Source organism: Engraulis encrasicolus, chromosome 2, assembly GCF_034702125.1.
Source record: "Engraulis encrasicolus isolate BLACKSEA-1 chromosome 2, IST_EnEncr_1.0, whole genome shotgun sequence".
NCBI lineage: Eukaryota > Metazoa > Chordata > Actinopteri > Clupeiformes > Engraulidae > Engraulis > Engraulis encrasicolus.
In genome coordinates this window covers 4097250-4119372 of record NC_085858.1, presented here as the reverse complement: position 1 = coordinate 4119372, position 22123 = coordinate 4097250, and the positions used below count along the sequence as shown (strand labels likewise).

General features: G+C 43.2%; 1 protein-coding gene across 1 annotated transcript in view; it reads left to right on the top strand.

The window, feature by feature from the left end:
* The window catches only part of kcnt2b (potassium sodium-activated channel subfamily T member 2b), a 124625-nt gene that overhangs the window by 92354 nt on the left and 10148 nt on the right, over nucleotides 1-22123 (top strand). Inside the window, exons 18-27 of the mRNA XM_063220083.1 lie at nucleotides 1280-1533; nucleotides 7869-7920; nucleotides 8017-8274; nucleotides 9122-9227; nucleotides 11142-11314; nucleotides 13616-13687; nucleotides 14249-14383; nucleotides 15601-15712; nucleotides 17068-17169; nucleotides 19351-19434. Coding sequence (XP_063076153.1) covers nucleotides 1280-1533; nucleotides 7869-7920; nucleotides 8017-8274; nucleotides 9122-9227; nucleotides 11142-11314; nucleotides 13616-13687; nucleotides 14249-14383; nucleotides 15601-15712; nucleotides 17068-17169; nucleotides 19351-19434 — 1348 coding nt within the window. The remainder of the gene's footprint in view (nucleotides 1-1279; nucleotides 1534-7868; nucleotides 7921-8016; nucleotides 8275-9121; nucleotides 9228-11141; nucleotides 11315-13615; nucleotides 13688-14248; nucleotides 14384-15600; nucleotides 15713-17067; nucleotides 17170-19350; nucleotides 19435-22123) is intronic.

The window sequence follows — 22123 nt, the reverse complement described above, 5'->3', positions numbered from 1 at the left end:
GCTATATTTCTTGTTTATTTAGACCTAACAATATGAGTAGGCAGTCCGCAAGCAAATCATGAAGATAAGATTTGTGGATTTAAATCGCACCAGGAGAATGTGAACGGTTGAGCGCGCTACAGGGGAAACAGAGGCATGGCGACTCATAACTCATAAGAATCAATGTATGGGCGTTCATAAAGGACTTTAAAGTGCGCAGAATTGCAACTTGTTCCAGTCGAGGGTATCAGAGAGAGAGAGAGAGAGAGAGAGAGCTGGAACTTGTGCATCTGTTCATGCTCTTTTGCTTTTTGCTGATGTTGAAATGCCTTTAACAGGGCTGATTTGGGTTTTGACTGACAATTAGCTAGTAACAACTTGCATTTGTTTGAAATAAGCTGTCTAAGTAATAATTTGTGAATTAACAATACCCCACCAGTAGGTTATTTTACATCACACCATGGATAGGCCTATAAGCCATTCAGTGTGCTTGAGAAAGATAAATAACAGAAAATGTTAAAGAAAGACTATATAATCATGAATAATAAATGAAAAAAGCCTATTTAGAGCCTATTGTGCTCCATGAGGATGTATTTAAAAACATACAGTATATCCCCCGCTGTGATGCTTTAAAAATGTGAAGGGGTGTAGTCACATTTTTATTGCATTTTTACGTCATTATATTGTTTGACACATTTCTTCTTGGAGCAGGCGTCAATCTTAATTATTTAAACGTCTGCTGGCCCAAATGTTACATTCAATGTTTCAAGAAGGAGGCCGCACCTTGCATAGCAGTGTTTTTTATTGCACATTATATTGTTTGAAAATGGCGAGAGAGACAATATTATCGATTATCGCAATAATTTCTTGTTATCGTTATCGTCTGGCAAAAATTGTTATCGTGACAGGCCTATGTACACACATGAACGGATGCACACACGCACATGCATGTTTGCGCACACGCGCATGGCACACACATATAGAACATAGGAACAGACACTGGACTCTGCAGAAGACCTCTGTGACACATACAGGCAGAGGCACACAGCCATGCAGTCCTACACTTAGAGGTAGGCTTACACACATTCATATAAAAACACAAATAAACTGACTGATATGCCACAGATAATGTATCTCTGACTGCTTATACTGTATACACACACAGGCATATACTGTATATAGACACATTGAAAAACACAAAAAAGCATACACTCACCCCGTGCACACACGCACGCATGCACACACACACGCGCGCGCGCACGCACGCACACACTGACCGTGCTCTCTGTGTGTCCACCAGGTACGGTGTGTGTTTGATCGGGGTCCGTCGTCTGGACACAGCCAACATCCTGTTGAACCCGGGGCCGTGCCACATCATGTCGGCCTCCGACACCTGCTTCTACATCAACATCTCCAAGGAGGAGAACTCGGCCTTCGTACGCGACCACCGCGACGGGCCCCTGCGAGGCCCCGGGGGAGACCCCAGAGCCATCCCGCCCACCATCTACCACGGCCTCACGCGCCTGCCAGTGCACAGCATCATCGCCAGCATGGGTCAGTCCACACTGCAGCCTTCACTTCAACTCAATTCAATTCGTTAGGGACCACGTATAATTAAAACACAAATATTGCAATTTCATGCATTGTAACAGAGTTAGCCTCAGGCTAATTTACGTCTGCGGTCCATAAAATCCATACACACTGCACCACACACACTTCAAGTTCATATGCAACCGTATTTGTATTTTTTTTATTTAGAAATATACATTACTTTATTTATTCCCTTTATCATAGTGTTTGACAGATTGTTTGCTTATTTGGAAAGTCCAAAGGGAACTCAAAAGGAACTTCCTTTTGTTGTGAAGCGGTACAACACAGCAATGCCACTCTTGCTGTGTCTGAGCTTTGGCCGGGCCCAGGACAAAGTGATCTGAAAGATCCCCCCACCCAATACACTCAATGTAATGAGGATCCAATTCTGGGCCCCCCTCTCCTTGTGCCTGGGACAACTGACCATTTTGTCCCCCTATCAGCTTCCTTGGGTATGGGTTTAACATAAAAATATAAGGCAGCAGGGCAACTGACCTTTTCACGTTTAACAGGCTTGCAATGTTTTACAGTGTACAAACTGCTTTGTATTGTTTTTTGTTTTATTTTAGACTGATTGTCATTTTTTGTTTCATTGGGTTTTATTGTTGTGGTTTATTGTTGTGGTAGATTTGTGCTTTGCTGATAAGTTTTTGTGCATTCTGTTATTGTGCATAATTGCTGCTTTGGCTATGTGTCAACATCCTAGATGGAAGGGAAATATTAAAACACAGATATGAAATATTAAAACACAGAGCTAAAAGTAGAACGTGGTGAAAGCAGCCATGCATTAAGGCACTTCCAGGATAATGTGTTAATTGGCCATATTTCCCAAATCCTTTCGCAACATTTACATAAAAACAACATAAAAGCAAACTCACAAACACATATCGGCTGCTGTCAAAACCACTTAGTAGGAAACCAAACATCATAAACACTACTGTATTATGTAAAGAAAGACCAAGGTCAAACTAACTGATGAATTGTCAAGAAGCAATGGAAAAGAATCAAACTGTCAACATGAAAAAATAATCACTGTAAAAGTCATGATTGAAAAGAAAGGAAATGTGAAAGAAATTTGTTTGAGAACAGGAACAATGCAATGCATCCATCTATCCGTTCTGTACTTTCCTTGAACATTTTGCTGCTGCTGATGTCAGATAAAAGGCTTTAAATGCACTCTACATATGAGTGGCAAATATGCAGCATAATGATGTCTTCAAATGCACACCTTGACTCTGCTATATCTATTATCCATATTGTACTGCCTCTTTACGCAAGAGCGAGAGAATGTGAAGGAGAGGGAGAGTGAGACAAAGAGTGAGACGTGGCATTTTTAAAGGCTACACTAAAAAAGCCTTTTATTGTCTGATATAAAATAGATTTTCAGCACTTCTTTCCAAGCTGAAGGGTTTCTTTGTGCAGTGCTTGCAGTGAACAAATGTAAGTGGTTTCATATGGCCATGAATCTCTGTTTAGTCCTGTTTGCTGAAGCACTTCCACTCTGTCTGTAGTGTATTCATAGTCAAGTCAAGTCAGCTTTATTGCCAGTTTCTTCATAAGATACAACTGAAAAACTTCAACCAGGAATTTTCTGTTCCCAGTTTTTTTAATTATTATTTTTAAAAATATATTTTAAATTAATACATTTACATTTTAAATAAAGTGGGAGCAGAAAAATCCTGGTTGAAGCAGACTTTTCGGTAACACTTTACATGACGCCGGTGTCATAAGCATGTCATTACAGTGTCATAATAGTGTCAAAAAACTGTCATATATAAGTCATAAACATTATGTCCATGTCATAAACATTTCATGACTGTTGACAACCTTGCCATAACCGAATGTCACTTAAGGCCAACAGTCATGAAATGTTTATGACATGGACATAATGTTTATGACACGTGCATAACTGTGCTATGACACTATTATGACACTACAATGACATGCTTATGACACCGGCGTCAAGTTAAGTGTTACCGACTGTTCTCAGGTTGTCCTGCTCCCAGGTCAGACGTATTTGGATGTGTTGGCTTTAACCTACTCCAGTGTTTTCATATGTACAGGTCATGCAACGAAATTGAAATTGCGTTTACCTCCACCCCATGCCAAGACATCCGGTACACACACACAGGACGGACATTAACAGGATAGATATTACAGCCAAGGCAAGACAGGACCAATAACAGAAGTCAAGTAGTAATATGTAATTGAAAAGTCATATATACTATATATAGGCTTACTATAGTACTGTAACCTTTATTTAACCAGGAAGTGGTTCCATTGAGTTACAATAACAGGGAGTCCTGCCCAAGAAGGTGGCTTAAAAAGTTACTTTACAATAAACAGACAACCAAAAAGCAGACAGCAAACAAGGAATGAAATTAAAAACAATTGCATTGGTTGGTTAATGATGATTTTAGGAGGTCTTTAAAATAATTAATGGGTGGAAGAATTTCAAGATTTAGACTGGCTTGAAGTTCATTCCAAACTATTGATGCATATGATGAAAAGGATGTTTTTCCAACTGCAGTTCTTGTTAGAGGACATATACAATTTAGAAACATAGAACATTGTATTTTCCTTCAACAGCTTTGCTTCTTGTCTTTGACGACTTTGTCAGATGTACGATAATTATCGTATGTGTACCATAATTTTGTCCTTAATCAAAAACACATGATGTACGATAATTTCAAAGTTTTTATTCAGTTGCCTTAAACACCCATTGGGTTTGTGTACAATAATGAAAAAAAAAACGATACGATATATGTAGTTCAGCATTTTCCATCTGGCAACATTAGGCCTGGCCAAAGCTGTCAACGGCTCTGTGTGGCACACTAACATTTCACCGACCATTTGACTCCCCAAGAAGCCCCTCCTGCATGTTTAACTCCCAGTACAAAGTTCTGGGCAAGGGTTGTCGATGTCTTGCTGAGTGCATTTGTAAAGTAGAGCTTATCAATGAAAAATGAATGTAAGGGGTTCATATACTGTACTCGTGAGTTAGTGTGTTTACTCCTTTATAGCTTTAGTTTTATTGGGCAAGGGTGTCAGCTGTATTGGGCAAGGGGGTCAGCTGTCCTGTGCCCAGGGAGAGTGGAGGTCCAATTGTATCGTCATTACATTGCATGTCATACAGATGATTTTGTCATGGGCCCAGTACAGTCAACACTTCGAAACTGTCAGCTGCCCTGCTCCTCTCTGCTGGGCACACTGACATTTCACCCAGTATTTGGATCCCCAAGGGGCCGCTCCTACATGTTTATCTTCCACTAATATGGAAAATTTTGGCAAATGTTGTTTACCAAAGTGGCATTTCTAGTCAATCAATTTTAGATTCCCTGTTTTGAATGTGTATATACGTGGACAGTTTAGTCATGTTAGTATTTCAGAAGAAATAAGTTCGGGGCAGCCTCAGACAAGGTCATTAATAAAGCACTAGCGCTTTGTGAATACATTTGAAATCTGATGCAATGTGTATGTGAGAGAGTGTGTGTGTGCGTGCGTGCGTGCGTGCGTGTGTGTTTGAGAGCGTGGGAGTGTGTGCATGCGTGTGTGTGTTGGTGCGTGTTATGGCAGAGAGATTTCATTCATTAAACATTAAGCATCTCATCTCTATTTAAGCCTAGAGGTTCTGTTTAATATTTCAGTGTAGTTATTTGAAAAACTGTTTGGCAAAATCATAACACTCAAGAATATAAAGTGGCCACTTGTGCAACACTACCATCTAGTGAAATTTATTAAGCCCCAAAGCATTTTGATCCTGTCCCGATAGCAATATCTAGTTTAAAAAAACAACCATGTCACATATAGTGATCCAGAAATACCCTGAAGGCTAAGTATAGTATTTCTTCCAAATATTGTTTTTTTGAATTATGTGTTTTCCCATATGGAAGATATGTCTGTATAAAATGTAGAAACTGATTCATGAATGGACTATAAATTCTTATATGGTTGTTGCAAACTGATGTAATGGAGCATTTAAAAAAGTGACTCATTCTTCATTGTCCTCCTACAAACAGCCTTAAGCAGGCATACACATGCCATGACGGTACTAAGACATATAAAAAATATACATGTATAATGTGTATGAGCGCTTTCTTCATTTATATGGCCCATACTATGAAAGTGGCACATTTCTTATGTAAGATTTTATAAAACTTGTACAGGCCTGTTAGTTGTGTAGCTTTTCCATATGAGTTAAATTGTATCTTTTGTTGTGTTGTATTATTGTATTGTGCGTTTCCAAGAGTCCCTCTAACTAGCCTGGGAAATCCCATGCTGCTTTGCACAATCGTTCCGATCTGAAAGACAGCATGGATTCTATCCCTCAGCAAGGGTACCAGATCTTAGGCTCCAAACAGAGAGCGAGGAGGGGTGGAAAGGCAATAACTGCAGTTCATTTGAATAGATACAACTGACATGCTTGGCTATGGGCTACGTACTATACACACATTCGTAACAGCGTTAACCAGGCAACCCTCTAACCATCTAATCATCTCTTCTCTCTCTCCCTCAGGAATAGGGCCATAATCTCTTCATACTGTATGAATTATGAATTACAGTATGAGCTGTGTGTGTGTTTTCAGGAATACTTGAAATGTGACAAACTTGTTTTTGCAGAAAGAATTTATTTGAATATTAAGTTATAAAGTATAGTCCAGACTGAATAAAACATTGTGTTTGCAGTTTGTTGACAAATAAAAGCTTTGATGAAGAGTCAACAGAGTTTTTATACAACTGTAAATTTGTAGGTAAAATGCCAAGGGGCAGTCTGACTGGGCAATTGCATTTTTTTTTCTACGCGTCGCCAATGACTGTGTGTGTGTGTTTGTGTGTGTGCACTCTCACGTGAACCCCAGAAAGTTGGCACCATCCAGAGTTGGTGTTTGAATGTGGTAATGTGTATGTGTGTACACTACAGTTTGTGTACCTACTGTATGTATTTGAGACGCTTTGAGTCAACTTCATAGTTGTGATACTATATAAACACATGTATTGTATTGTATTGTATTGTAGGATCACCACTGTATCTAACCCTCCACTCTCTCCCACAAGGTACAGTGGCAGTGGCCTTCCATTAGCAGCAGTAGTGGCATGCAACCCTCTGCTCCTACCCACAGGAATTTATTTAAACAAACAACGTGTCACCCAGTGTGGCCTTTCTCAAGTCTAAAAAGACTACCACACCTACCACATGTATGCTGACGACCTACAACTCCATTTCAGTTTTAACCACAAGGACTTACCCTGCATTTCCCGTCTCCTAGACTGCCTGGATGCCATAAAAGTGTGGATGGCAGACAACTGGTTACAATTAAGCAAAGAAAAAACAGAAATTTTAATCTTTGCACCAGAAGCCATTACTCCTAGTATCCTTCAGCATCTAGGCACCTATGCGCCCTTCGTCCGCTCCAGTATGAGAAACTTGGGGGTTATTTTGATGGGGGCTTTATCATTTGAGCCTCACATTAACCAGCTCACTAAATCCTGTTTCCTCCATCTCCTCAATATTAACAAACTGAGGCCCATAGTATCCTACACAGAACTCGAAATGCTTATTCATGCCTTCATTTCCTCATGTATTGATTACTGCAACTCTCTCTTCCCTGCCCTGAAGAAATCTGCCCTGTCCCGCTTACAGTCTATCCAAAACGCTGCTGCCAGACTTCTATCCAGAGCCAGCAGATACTCCCATATCACACCCATTCTCATCTCCCTCCACTGGCTTCCCATCCAACATAGAATTAATTTCAAAATCCTCATCATCACTTACCGTTGCCTGCAGCAACAGGCCACTATATCTACCTCCTAGAACTACTCCACCCCCAATCCTCAACCCGCTCCCTCAGATCAACCGGCCAGAACCTTGTCACTGTGCCCTGCACCCGCCTGAAAACCTGTGGCGACTGTGCATTTGTTGCATTAACACCCCGTCTATGGAACGACCTACCCGCTGAACTCAGGCTTGCCCCCTCACAGGACTCTTTCAAAGGCCTTTTAAAGACTTACCTTTTTAGACAAGCTTTTTGCTAATTTTATCCTTTTATTATTTTTAAAAATGTTTATCTGATGATGTGGATGTTTTATACTTGTGACAAATGGGAGCACTTGGGCTCCCCTTTTTACAATGTTGTGTGGCAATGCTTACTTGTATTGTTTATTTTTACTTTTATTTCTTGCACTATGGTAAAGCACTTTCATGACTGATTTGTCTGTGACAAGTGCTATATACAGTAAATACATTTTACCTTACCTTACCTTACTTAGGCCTACTTAACCCTCTGCTCTCCCCTCCGCAGGTACTGTGGCCATCGACCTGCCAGACTCCAGTGACAGCAGTCCAGAGGGCCAGGGTCCGGGCAGCATGTCCCTGGGCGGAGGGGTGGGAGTCGGGGGGATGGGCGTGGGCATGGGGATTGTGGGTGGCGTGGGTGTGGGTGGCGTGGGCGGGCTGGGTGGGGGCGGGCGGACCGGCGGCCGCGGACCGGAGGTGGGGGGCGCCAACACGCTGGCGCTGCCTGCCATGGGAGGGGAATCCGGGGAGGAGCGGAGGCACAGCATCGCGCCCGTGCTGGAGCTGGTGGATGGCGTGGGCAGCACGACCTTTGACCTGCTCGGGGACCAATCGGAGGACGAGGGCGCAGAGGACGGCCGGGAGGAAGCGGACCGGGACCAGAAGGGGCCCTGGTGGGGCGGGCACTGCGAGTGAGTCCAGTATTACAATATATTACATTACGTTACACTGCGAGTGAGTCATGTAGTATTACATGACATTGTATTACATTACATTATATTACATTACATTACATTACATTACGGGACCAGAAGGGTCCCATACCTGTCAGCTTAAAGATATTTCCCAGATTTTACGCCAAAAAACAGGAATTTTCAATAGGCCAAATTCTGACAGTCAACGGGGCTACAGTGACAAGTCTTATGGTGTCTATTTTTCACACTGACAGTGCGCGTACAAGGCCAGTCCTGTCCAAAATCCCCCCACAGCGCATATTTTAAAAGAAGCATGTATAGTGTAAAAAATATAGTGCAGGTTGTGATGAGGTAAATTCGCTGTTCAGAGGCTTGTGTTCCCCATGTGAACACCGTTGTTTGTATGAACTGACGTTTCTGCGAGGCAGAAGACACACGCCTGTGGAGCTCGAGGGTGAAGCCTGGTTCAGACTGCTCCTTCTGTTGCAGGACACGTACTGTCAGCAGGGGGTAGCGGCAGATCAAGTACCCAAACAGCCACCACGCCCCCTCTTTTAGCACTGAAACCATCCCTTGCAGCGATCAATGTATATTTCTCCCAGGCTGAATTGTCCGTAATCTGCCCTGCTCCCCTCCCCCCAGAATATGTAATATAGTGTAATATATTGTATAATTAATATGTAATATATACTGTGTGATCATTAGGTGGCTGAAGGGCTACCCGCTGAACTCCCCGTACATTGGGACTGTGTATAATACAGTATGTGCAACTTAATACTATGTGTAACACTGTGTGATCACTACTCTATCGTGTGTGTATTGTAATGTGTGTATGTAACTGTAGGTGGGTGAAGGGCTATCCCCTGAACTCCCCGTACATCGGCAGCTCTCCCGCCCTGTGTCACCTGCTGCAGGAGAAGATGCCTTTCTGCTGCCTGCGGCTCGACAAGGTAAGATTACATTACACTATATTAACATTACACTTACTAGGACAGTCATGTGTAAGCAGTTAGAGCATCAGACTTGTAGCCTAAAGGTTGCCGGTTCAGTTAGAGCGTCCGACTTGTAGCCTAAAAGTTGCCGGTTCAGTTAGGGCGTCAGACTTGTAGCCTAAAGGTTGCCGGTTCAACTCCCGACCCTCCAGGTTGGTGGGGGGAGTAATTAACCGATGCCCTCCCCATCCTCCTCCATGACTGAGGCACCGAGCATGGTACCATCCCACATAACATTAACTGCAGTTCACATGCTAACAGTATATATCCATTTTTAAAAATATATACAAATGTTTATACAGAAAGGGCTTTTAATTTCTGGACAAAAGTGAGATATAGAGCCTTCAACTCATTCGTGTAATGGATGCCAGCTAGATAACATTAGCCCTGAATGTTACCTTAAAATGAAAAGTGTGCCTCCATCTGTACAAGGTGAGACACACAGTGCTTGCCTCTCTTTACGTGCTTCTCCAATCGCCCTAATGCTATCTTGGGTGCTGGATAAAAATAAACACAGTGACAGTTGCGTCGGCCCCCTAAATGGGATCTTTTTTTAAACTGGAGTTTTGAAATGTGCATTCTAAAACTCTGTTTACATGAAGGCTAATCAAGAGGCCCAACCACTACTTTGTCTTTTGAATTTGACCTGTAATTTGACCTGTATCACCACAAATGTCACTTTGTCATGACAAATTTCATTTTTTGAGACCTTTAAAATCTGCTGAATTTGTTTTTGAGGAGTAGATGAAGCCTCTTTCCAGAAAAGAATTGTACTTTTTAAACACCTAAACTTGACAATGGGTCAATGATGCCCCGATAACAATGCAAGGGTTAAGTGAATGAAAGGGAAAAGGGGAAGTGATCCAGGTGTCATTGCCACAATGCTACAGTACCTTAATCAAATCAAAGGCTGCCTCCGTCTGCACACAGTGAGACACAGATACAGAGATACAGATACAGACCCCACCTGTTCTGCTTGCTCACTGCGGTGCATTGAACAATAACAAAACCCCATGGTGAGATGCACTGCAACTCCCACTGTTTACAACAGGCGCTTGTTATTGTTACATCAATACTCCCCTACAAAGGCAAAGGGCAGTAACTAACTACATTTTTTTGTAAAAATTGAGTTTAGACTGAAAATGGTCTTCATTGCACCTCCTTTATCTTGTGACAAAGCCTTATTGTTCAATTGTGTCCTGCTTTAGAGACATTGCTATGTCAAATTTGCAGTAACTGCAATATCCATCCTAATACCAAGGCTATGAAGGCATTTTTCTCCGTTTCAATGTTGGTGTAGTAACTGCACTTTGCATTCGTAGGGCAGAAAAGTCTAACCACAGACTGGCTTCTCCTGGGTGGTGTCTTCCTCTCCCGTCCTCACAGAACCTTTCACTCATTTAAAAGCAATTAGTTGGCCAATGGCCATCTGGCTGTGTCGTGTCTGGGCTGTCTTGCATAGTGGATGTGTGGTCTTCAGGCGCTTTTCTTTACAAAATGGCTTTTTCTTACAAGGCAATTTGAGGTTGTGCTAAAATTGTATTTTATTCAAGTTCATTTCAGTTCTCCTTTTTGTGCTCAACCACCTGCATTCTCTCTCTCTCTCTCTCTCTCTCTCTCTCTCTCTCTCTCTCTCTCTCTCTCTCTCTCTCTCTCTCTCTCTCTCTCTCTCTCTCATGAAATTGTTCAAAAAGGGATTAAGAAAGTCAAATGTCTGCCTCTCTCCCTCTTTTTAGTTTATTCAGTGCTGGTATTTATCTACTCTCCCCATATTTACTCTGCTCTCTCGCTCTCTCTCGCTCTCTCTCTCTCTCTCTCTCTCTCTCTCTCTCTCTCTCTCTCTCTCTCTCGCTCTCTCTCTCTCTCTTTCAGCCCTGTCCTCACATTCCTTTTGAGGACGCCCGGTCATATGGCTTCAAGAACAAGCTAATCATCGTGTCAGCAGAGAGCGCAGGGAATGGCCTATACAACTTCATTGTGCCTCTGCGTGCCTACTACCGGCCGCGCAAGGAGCTCAACCCCATCGTGCTGCTGCTGGAGAGCATGTAAGAACCTCTCCTCTCCTCTCCTCTCCTCTCCTTTCCTTTCCTCTCCTCTCCTCTCCTCTCCTTTCCTCCCCTCTCCTCTCCTCTCCTCTCCTCTCCCCTGCCCTCCTCCCCTCCCCTTTCATCCCCTCTCCTCTCCGCTCCTCCCCTCTCCTCTCCTCTCCTCTCCCCTGCCCTCCTCCCCTCCCCTTTTATCCCCTCTCCTCCCCTCCCCTTTCCTCCCCTCTCCTCTCCTCTCCTCTCCTCTCCTCTCCTCTCCTCTCCTCTCCTCTCCTCTCCTCTCCTCTCCTCTCCTCTCCTCTCCTCTCCTCTCCTCTCCTCCTCTCCTCTCCCCTGCCCTCCTCCCCTCCCCTTTCCTCCCCTCTCCTCTCCTCTCCTCTCTTCTCCCCTATCCCCTCTCCTCTCCTCTCCTCTCCTCTCTCCCCCTCATCTCCTCTCCTCTCCTCTCCTCTCCCTCTCATTAGTGATACTGCTAAGCTGTAAAGGTCCACCTGCCACTGACCATCTGACCTTTAGAGTTCTCCCAGCTCATACGTTATGAATGGAGGGCTACTCACCTTGCTGCTCCATATGTAATGAATAGAGCTACTCTACATAGTGTGATGGTCTCTGTTCAGTGAGGACAACAACCTGACTAAACAGATAATGTAATGACTTTACTTGACATTACACGTGCGTACCTGCGTGCGTGCTTGTGTGCCTGCATGCGTACACACTGGTGTATCTGTTTGTTTTTGTGCACGTAATATGTGTGTGTTTTTGTGTGTGTTGGTGGGGATGCATTTAATGAGTTTACTGGATGTGTGTGTGTGTGTGTGTGTGTGTGTGTGTGTGTGTGTGTGTGTGTGTGTGTGTGTGTGTGTGTGTGTGTGTGTGTGTGTGTGTGTGTGTGTGTGTGTGTGTGTGTGTGTGTGTGTGTGTGTGTGTGTGTGTGTTTGTGTGTGTGGCCATGCATCCACAATCCATTGTCGGTATGTGTGTCAGGGGCTTTCCTCTCGCTAAATGGCAACTTTGATGGAGTCACACCACACTGCACAACATCCTGTGATTAGCAATGATGGATGGAGAGAGAGGGAGGGGAGAGAGGGGGAGTGGAGGGAGGAGAGAGCAGGAGCGGAGGGAGGAGAGAGGGCTAGGAGATGGCCTTGGAGGGGGGTTGTTTACAGAACGATGCGAGACGACATGCCTCCCATTTCATTTCTGCTGTCTGACCAGGCAGGCACTGTGACAAGAGTCTGTGCATGTATTATCAGACGACAAATGCAGCAAGCAGTGGCTGTTGGCAACACTGATGCACGCACACACACACACACACACACACACACACACACACACACACACACACACACACACACACACACACACACACACACACACACACACACACACACACACACACACACACACACACACACACACACACACACACACACACACACACACACTAACATCCAGTCAACTAATTAAATGCATCCCCACACACATACACACACACCTATTGATTTCTGACTGCCTGTCTCCTCCTCTTAATACACTAAAACAGTGGTCCTTAACTGAAATAGTCTTGGGACCCACAATTTTCCAGGAACATTACATTGTGATCCATTTTTTGTCCGAAACTGTCTTGAAACTGGTCAATTTATTTTAACTATCAAAGATATAACCATGCATTTGATAGCACATGCTTCCCATCATCATTTGCATTTTTTGCTGACATACAACACGTCTAGCACCTAGTGAAGAGGAGTCTCACCCTTTCTTCGAAATGACAGTCATTTATTTATTCATTTCTGCATCCTGTCTCAATTTCTTGACTGGCGATACAACAGGGAGTTTATACATTTTTACAACACAGCTCCACAACCCACCCAGGACCCATCCCTGACCCACTTTGGGGTCCCAAACCACCAGTTAAGAAACACTGCTAAAATGCTGTACGTACTGCTGTACGAGTTGTGGTCCTCTGTAGCCATTCCTGTTGTGTTTCCCTCCTCCCTGGGGCATTATGTCTTTGTGGAGCTTCCTTACAGGACAAGGGAGAAATAAAGGGGATTTTTTTATTGCATATTAAAGGTTAGGGGTTTTCTGTTGCTCCATGACCAGGGGGAATGGTATAAAACCCATGTAAGCGCCACCACGTTGCCCAGTAATGATCGTTTGTTATGGGACACAATCAATGCACATAATGCTGTTATGGATGTTCCAATGCGGTGTTTGTGCCTTTCATTTTCCATCTTGCTCTTTTGCTTTCCTTAACCCCCTCTCCATCCCCCCGCATCCTTTCTTTTCATCCTTTCGTAGACCCGAGGCAGACTTTTTGGAAGCCATCTCCTGGTTTCCCATGGTTTTCTACACTGTCGGGTCCATAGACAAGTAAGTCAAACAGACCACCTGCAATTGTTATGCCTTTCCAAGCCCACACACTTATCACATCTACCAGCTGTCTTCATTCTGCAGGACAGGTGCCCTTCCAAATTTGTATATGCATAAAGACATTTTGTCTGAATCTCAAATGGTGCACTTGGGCACTTTAGTGTTCATATTTCAGTGCGCATGCCGTATTAGTTACACACTGAAACATAGTGCCCGAAGTGCACAAGTGCACCATTTGAGATCCAGCCCATGTCTTTCACTTACTTATGCCTCTCTCATTACATTCTCATTAAATCTCCTGTCTTTCTTCCTCCTTCTCTCCTTCTGTTTATCTTTCTCTCTCACTCAACCTCAATCTCTGTCTTCCTCTGTTGTGTGTACCTCTTAATGCATGTGTGTGTGGACCTGTGCGTACACGTGTTTGTGCGTGTGTGTGTGGTTTTACCTGTTGTATGAATGTGTGTGCACATACCTGTGTGTTTGTGTGTGCGTTTGCGTTTGCGTGTGTTCGCGTGTGTGTGTCCATATGTCCATGCGTCTCCTCTGCGTGTGTGCCTGAAGCCTAGACAGCCTGCTGCGCTGCGGGGTGACGTTTGCAGACACCATGGTGGTGATCGATAAGGAGAGCTCCATGATAGCAGAGGAGGACTACATGGCTGACGCAAAAACCATCGTCAACGTGCAGACACTCTTCAGGTATGGCGCTGTGTACCACTGTTTAGTAAAAAAAGCAGCACTCTCGAGTGTAATTCTTGCCGTTTTAATCTACTGGCTTAGCTGGGTTATGCTAACTCAGTAGATTAAAGGTGCAACAATAGCACCCGAAAGTGCGGCTTTTTTACTAAACATGAACTTTGCTGTTTGCTCGCACCCGAAGACCTTGTAAGAAACAGTAAGGAGTTGAGCGCACTTTCTAAAAAAAGACTGTGTACCACTGAACATGACAGATGCAAAAACTGTTGTCACCGTACACACTATTCAGATATGGCATTGCTACATGGTGGTAGACACAAACCATGGCCAACGTAGTGTAGTCAGCTATGGTTGCCTCTCTGTGCAGCAGAGAAGGTCAGAAACATGATTCTCACAAATGGACATTACAATTTAATTAGCCAGTGAATCTGGACCTTTCCCCTGCGTGTTCCTGTTACAAGGAGTCCGTTTGTGTTTTGCAAGACAAGCATTATGAACACTAGTAACAGTACTGAGTTACCCGGTTTAAATTAAAAAATGTAAAAGGAGACCCAGAGGGTCTGGGATTATGTATTTTAAATAATGGTAGGGGGTAGTGGTGGCATATGATGTGCTCGTGCATATGGCTTTGTGGTGGAGTGAAGCTCACTAAGGGCTCTGACTGTCATGCCAACAGAGTCTCCTGTCTGAATATCATGCCAACAGAGTTGTGTGAATGAATGTTGTGTTGATACCAGTCTAGTCGACTCTCCCTTTTCACCTGTATTAACATAGTAATAACCAGGTGATATGTAATATGTGGCATTTGAATCTAGGCTGGCCATCACAGCTATAAAGATTTCTTATCCATTTCTCATCCATCTTATCCGTTAACCATCAGTGTGGAGGAAATAGCCGAAGTGTGGAAAATATTAGTCTCTCTCTCTCTCTCTCTCTCTCTCTCTCTCTCTCTCTCTCTCTCTCTCTCTCTCTCTCTCTCTCTCTCTCTCTCTCTCTCTCTCTCTCTCTTTAAAAAAAAAAAAATCTTTTTGAGGACACAAAAAACACAACAATTTTTACTCTTTATTGGCTTCAAACCTATAATAAGACGTAATAAACTAATCTTGAATCTGAATCTGAATCTGAATCTCTCTCTCTCTCTCTCTCTCTCTCTCTCTCTCTCTCTCTCTCTCTCTCTCTCTCTCTCTCTCTTCATGTTCTCTCTCCTCCGATGCTCTCAGGTTGTTCCCTGCCCTCAGCATCATCACGGAGCTCACCCACCCGGCCAACATGCGCTTCATGCAGTTCAAAGTCAAAGACCACTATTCTCTGGCGCTCTCCAAGCTGGAGAAGGTAAGAGCCCCTTTTATCCTCCATAACCTCAAATCATCTGCTGCAGTAATGGACAGATATATAAAAATAAAACTGAGGAAAGCACTTGAAGCCAGTCGCCTTTCCCTCCCCCTCCATCACTCTTGCATTTGCTCAACAATCTGTCTCTCTCTCTCTCTCTCTCTCTCTCTCTCTCTCTCTCTCTCTCTCTCTCTCTCTCTCTCTCTCTCTCTCTCTCTGCCTGTCTGTATCTCCCTGCTCTGTCTCTGTTTCTCTCTCTTGCTCTTGCTCTCTCTCCTCAAACACACGCTCTCTCACTCATTCGCTCACTCACTCACTCACTAGCTCACGATTTTCACTCAGTCCTTGACAATAGCGTTTTGTCAAACGTTATTGAAAATGTGCCCCGATGCCAGACATAAAATGTTTATTTCACAGTAAACTTTGGCTCGTCATTTCTGTATCTCGCTTGCTTGTGCCTTTAAATCTTCACTCCCGACTATGACCCCACCACACTCCACTCACCACACTCCTCCTGCAGAAGGAGATAGTATCTTGTAGGTCCTACTGTATGTATGTTTGTAAGAATGCTGCCATGCCCCTGCTGTCCTGCCATCTAGGCAGGGCCGGAGTAAGATGGCCTGGGGCCCTAGGCTACAGGTTGCTGTGGGCCTCTGAAGAGGGCAAATTTAGCAACAAATGTACATAGGCAATGTCATAATTATGTGCCAGGAATTCAGAACAACATGTCTACCATGCTATACTCAACACGACAGGTGAAGTTTCAATATTACATCTTTTAACAATTCTTCAATTTTTGATTTTCGTACAGTCAGGGGGCCCCTGGCAGGTTGGGGGCATCTAGGCTGCAGTTATCTAGCCTGTGCCGTTAATCCAGCCCTGCATCTAGGGACCACAATGGAAATAAGCCTTAGGGCTTCTTTTTTGTGTCATCCCCGACTATTTCTATCTTTTAATGTATGGGTCAGTTTGCTGTTCCATGTTTGATATCATGAATGGTCAAATAAATTAATTAATTCAGTCATTCATTCATTTGTTCATTCTTTCATTCAGTCATTCCTTCATTCATTCATTCATTCAACATATTCCTCAATGATACCGCTATCTTGGTATGGGGTTAGGGTTAGGGCTGCCGACACCTTTGTCAGACATAAAATGTTTATTTCACAACTTTGGCTTGTCATTTCTGTATCTCTCTTGCTTCTGCCTTTAAATCTTCACTCCCAACCCTCATCCCTCCCCAACCCACTCCCCCCACCCCCCTGCAGAAAGAGAGAGGATCTTGGTTCCATGTTTTATATCATGAATGGTCAAATAAATTCATTCGTACCTTCTTCCCCCCACCCCCCCTGCAGAAGGAGAGGGAGAAGGGCTCCAACTTGGTCTTCATGTTCAGACTACCGTTCGCCGCTGGAAAAGTCTTCAGTGTTAGCATGCTGGACACTCTACTTTACCAGGTATTGACATACGGATCTAATAAATAGGAATCCCAAATGGAGCCTCTTACTTTGTTGGTGTGTTATACTCAACTATCTACATGAATTAACCCATTGGCGCCTGAGCCAGTTTTTAGAAAAGGTCCCCAATGCCTGAGGGTTTTTTGAGATAAGAAAAAATGGTTGGAAACTCCTAGGCCCTATTAAAAATTCAATATCTCAGCCTCTGGAACACATAGGGACCTGGGACAAATTGCATTTAAAAGGTAAAATCCTCTGCTTTCACGGGATTATGCTCATTCAGCGCCAACACTAAGACATATTCCTTTAAAAAAATCATATCTCATAATCAAATGATTGAAAAAAGTTTCATGTGCTTTCAGGATAATGCTTGATGCTGCTATTTATTAGGCCTATAGGCTATTAGGCTACTAGGCTATTGCTACTGTTACATTAGCCGACTATAACTAAATCATAATAATCATTATTATTATAATTATTAGGCAGTAATTTCATTTGTTTAATACAGCCACTTGCTGTCCCACCGGCGAGTATGGCCATTTTATTCCTCCAAACGTTATGCAGAGACCGATGAGCAATTTCATCCTATTTTGAGACGGGGCTCCACTTTGAGCTGCATGTGTGGCCGCGCGTCTATAATCCGCATGTCTACCGTTGTTTGCCTCACCAATAGGCTATCACCATATCCGAAAATTCCTCAGTGAAAATATTCTGAAATAGGCCTATATCTAAAGGACGTGCTTCCTCAGATATTGGCACCTTCGCCAATTGCCCCGAGTGTCGGAGTGAACTTTTGGTAACGTCGGGGGCAAAATCTAGCTGACTGTCTATTTTGGAAGCCACTCGACCACCTTTTCATGCGACCGCGGCAAATCACACTCCTGCTCTCTATCTAAAGGGTCTTCAATCATATTTCCTTTCCTTGATTAAAATCTCTTCATTACCTTTCAACTGAACATCACATTCGCTGTAACAGCGTGTCTCTCAAACCACAGCCTTTTTTTTTACCTGTGTGAAATGGCTAAACAACCCACGTCTGCAGAAGCGAGCATGGTTGATTTCATTTGACATATTTGTCGACGAATCAAACTTTTTTTTGCCACATGGTCTTTAAAAAATCGAGAACACCCACCACTTGTGTATTTGAACAAAATATTGTGCATTGCATCTCCCATGCGTCTTGAAAATATTGACAAATCAATAATGTTGCGTTTTGCAACAACCGGCATCAGGGCCAATGTTGCGTAACGCAACAACCGGCGTCAATGGGTTTACACTGTCTCTAGAGTGCAATGTCATCCTACTCTCTTAGTGGTAAAATAACACTGTAAAATGTACCTACTGTATCTTCAATCTGGTGTTGCAGGTACTGTAGATTTTGTTAGTTTGAATGTCTGAGCTGCTTGTCCTCCCCAAGATTCATCTCTGTCTCCTCCTCTGTGCTAGTCATTTGAGAAACACTACATGATCTCCATCGCCAGACTTAGTATTTAGTAGTGGTGTGCATTGACACTGCCCTTCAATTCAATTCAATTGAATTGCGATTTGGGAGGTAACTATTCGATTTGGATTCATTCCGTCCGATTCTATGATGCATTGCAGTGCATTACATTTCTACTGAAAGCAAGGGAAATTTCTCCTCAGTCATGAGGCAATACAAGCAGTCAGGTACTGAACAACATTTTATTGGCGTGTTGTGTGTATCAGTTTTCAATGCTTTGAAATGCTTTAATTTTGACTTAAAGTTCATTTGCTCCGGAAATGCCCACGGAAGTAATTGAAACTTGAAAAATATGCCTCATGGATTACGGCATTTGCTGAATTGATTATTGAATAATTTTAATGTCAGGGTCCCTAATCAATTCAGCAAATGCCGTAATTTGCCGTAATGCCAGATTTAGCCTTAGGCTAGTTTTCATCTGTAGTCCCTGAGCTAGCCCAAGGCTAAATCTGGTGCAGTGCATGTAATGGAAACATTTATGTTTTAATTGCACATGGTCCTAATAAACTTGAATTGATTGATTGATTGATTGATTGTTTGACTGATTGAATTGTCCTGCCCCGCATAGCGATCCATTGCCTACTCGATTATTGACACCACTAGAGTTTAGTATTTGTGAAGGTCTGCCCTGCTTGTCCTCTGCCTCCCTAATGTCTTTGTGTCCTTCTCCGCTGTGCCAGTCGTTTGTGAAAGACTACATGATCTCCATCGCCAGACTCCTGCTGGGACTGGACTCCATGCCTGGCTCCGGCTTCCTGTGTGTGGTGAGTACTGTAAGGTGAAAGTAGAGCTGGTGTTCGTGCCTTTGTCTTTCTCAGGAAGTTTCGCCCGGTGCGTTATTCCTCAAGAGTAATTCGGGGGGGGGGAGGATTTGCACACAGGAGCTGAATGCACTTCAGTGATACTGTATTATAAATGCAGATAATAAAGACAGAGTGGGGAAACTAACGTTTCGTGTCTAGCCCATTTGATTTTTGCCATTTATAATATGCGACTCCTCCACCCCACCCTCTCTGGTGAGTACATAAGACATGCACTGAGCTGCTAGCTGCCTCACAAGTGTAGAGCGGGGCAAACTTTTAGGGGTGGATGGCAGGGACCAGATGTCCGTAACACTTTTGAGATGGTCCCCACCTCTCTTTCAAAAATATAATACAAAAATAGCATACCCGGACAATTTGCCATTGTCATGTCCCCACCACTTTCAAAGCCAAAACTACAATAAATAACCCAATAAATAACCCAATAACCACAGTAAATTTTGCATGTTGTATTCACACAGCAGTTTTTTTACTGTGTGTAAAATATACTGAATACTTCTGCTGAAGTGAGATTTAAAAAAAATCTTCTGCCCATGTCTGAATAGAAAAAGGAATGATCACATAGTAGTATTGCAGGTGATTGACCAAACAGATGAAAACGGAGAAGCAATATCGGTAGATTAAGGACAGTTGGGGGGTTTGACATGATAAGTTGCCTAATTATTTGATGACGTTAAAAATCGCGTGCCCCCACTTTAAAAATCCACACTACACCACTAAATATAAACACATAACCCTACATACTGTATATTTTTAGGGTGAATCCCATTACACCCCTTAGCCCTACGCCGATCCCCTTTGCCTCCGTTTTGCGCGTCCATGTGTAGGTGTAGTGGCATCCCGATTCACGTTGACAGATGGGTAGGGGTGCGGCGAAGGGCTTTCCACCCCTCCGCGCAGAGATTTTCCGACACCACACTCCGTTGACGGAGGGTTTCGACAGGTTTCCCTGAATGCACTGCGAATTCATTTGAAAATTGGCGGCAAGCCGCGGCACCCACAACAGCACACACGTTTAAGTATTTTCGCCACAATTGACGGTTTTGAAGTGGTAATAATTATTCTATTGTACTAAGTTTAACATTGTCCTAATGTGTGATGGCCCTTTTCTCCGTGAAACGCACATGAAAAAAATCGCTATTAACGTCAACCTAATGCATGGAATTAGTGACAGCTGTGAGTGTCATTCCTTGATTGTTGAAGGGATATCCCAATACGTAGCTGTTGCGTTTCAAGCCCTACACCTTACAGCTTCGTTGGAAAGCATGAGGGGCATGGGGAAGGCGTAGGGATAGGCGTAGAGATTAGTAATGGGAAAGGCCCTTACTTATACTGTGTTCAAAGAAAATATTTCTAACAGTGTAGGTTATCTGTGACATCATAAATAACATTGTCAGGCAACAGTGACTCCGAAGCTGTTTACTTGTATATGGATATTTTTGAAAACGCATCAGTTTTGACCTCTCGTTTAACCGCAAACTGCAGTTTTAAAAATGTCCCATTTAGGGGGCTAAAACACCCCTGTCACAATGGAGTTCTTATTTTTATCGGCACGTCATACATGGATAAAAAAATATCCACATTTTAAAATATCCACATTTTAAAATATCCGTGTACGTGTCACCAGCACCTCAGTAGAAGAGTTGAAGAGCCGTCCTTGAGAAACCCATACTGCTCCCCGTGTACTCATTTGCTGTCTGTGTGCATGGCGGAATGTGAGGCTTTGATCACCCTGCTGTGTGTCTAGAAATATGATGTATATACAGTATGCTTCAAATGCAGGCCCCTTTTCCTTTTCCATCCATTCCTTTATAGCCCCAATGCTGTGGGGGGTCTTGAATGGGTTTCCAATGATATTATATTTTATTGTAGACTAAAGCATAAGTGAAGGTCACAAATCAAATGAGCCAATGCATGTTGTATTCATGAGTAAAGCTGATGGCAGACCAGTCCAGTCATGTTTATTGTGTTTGTGGGAAATCAAAGGAGGAAAAAAAGAGAAAAAATCGCACAGCCGAATGCTATCAGGAAAAAACTGACTAGCCTATACAAGTAATATACGCAAAAGACCAAACAATGGGAGATAAACATTTTTTAGGGACAGGGATGGTTAGGGATTTGGTTTTGGAATCTGAAGGTTGCGAGTTCCAAGGCCATATTATCTATGACTGAAGTGCCCTTGAACAAGACGCCTATAACCTTACATTACTTCAATGACGGTAACCAAAATCCTGTACATAAATAACTGCAGTCAATTTGGATCAAAGTTGCAGCTAAGTGTAATGTAATGTATTGTAATGTAATGTGATGTGCCCACCCTTACCCACTTCATCCATGGTTGAAGTGCCATTGAGCAATATACAACCCCACATTGCTCCAGGGACAGTAACCAATACCGTGTACCTAAAAAGCTGTAAGTTGCTTTGGATACAAGCATCAGCTAAGTGCAATGTCATGTGTCCCAAGACAAAGGCTCAGACATGGTCTAAAGGTTAAGGAGATGTGTTAACCCTAGATAAGAGGGTTGCCAGTCACAATGAATACTTAGAATTTCTATTTAGAATTTATACGTAGAATTTATAAGTGAATAGGCCGCATGCTGAAAAAAATGAGCAGCGGTTAAAATGTTACA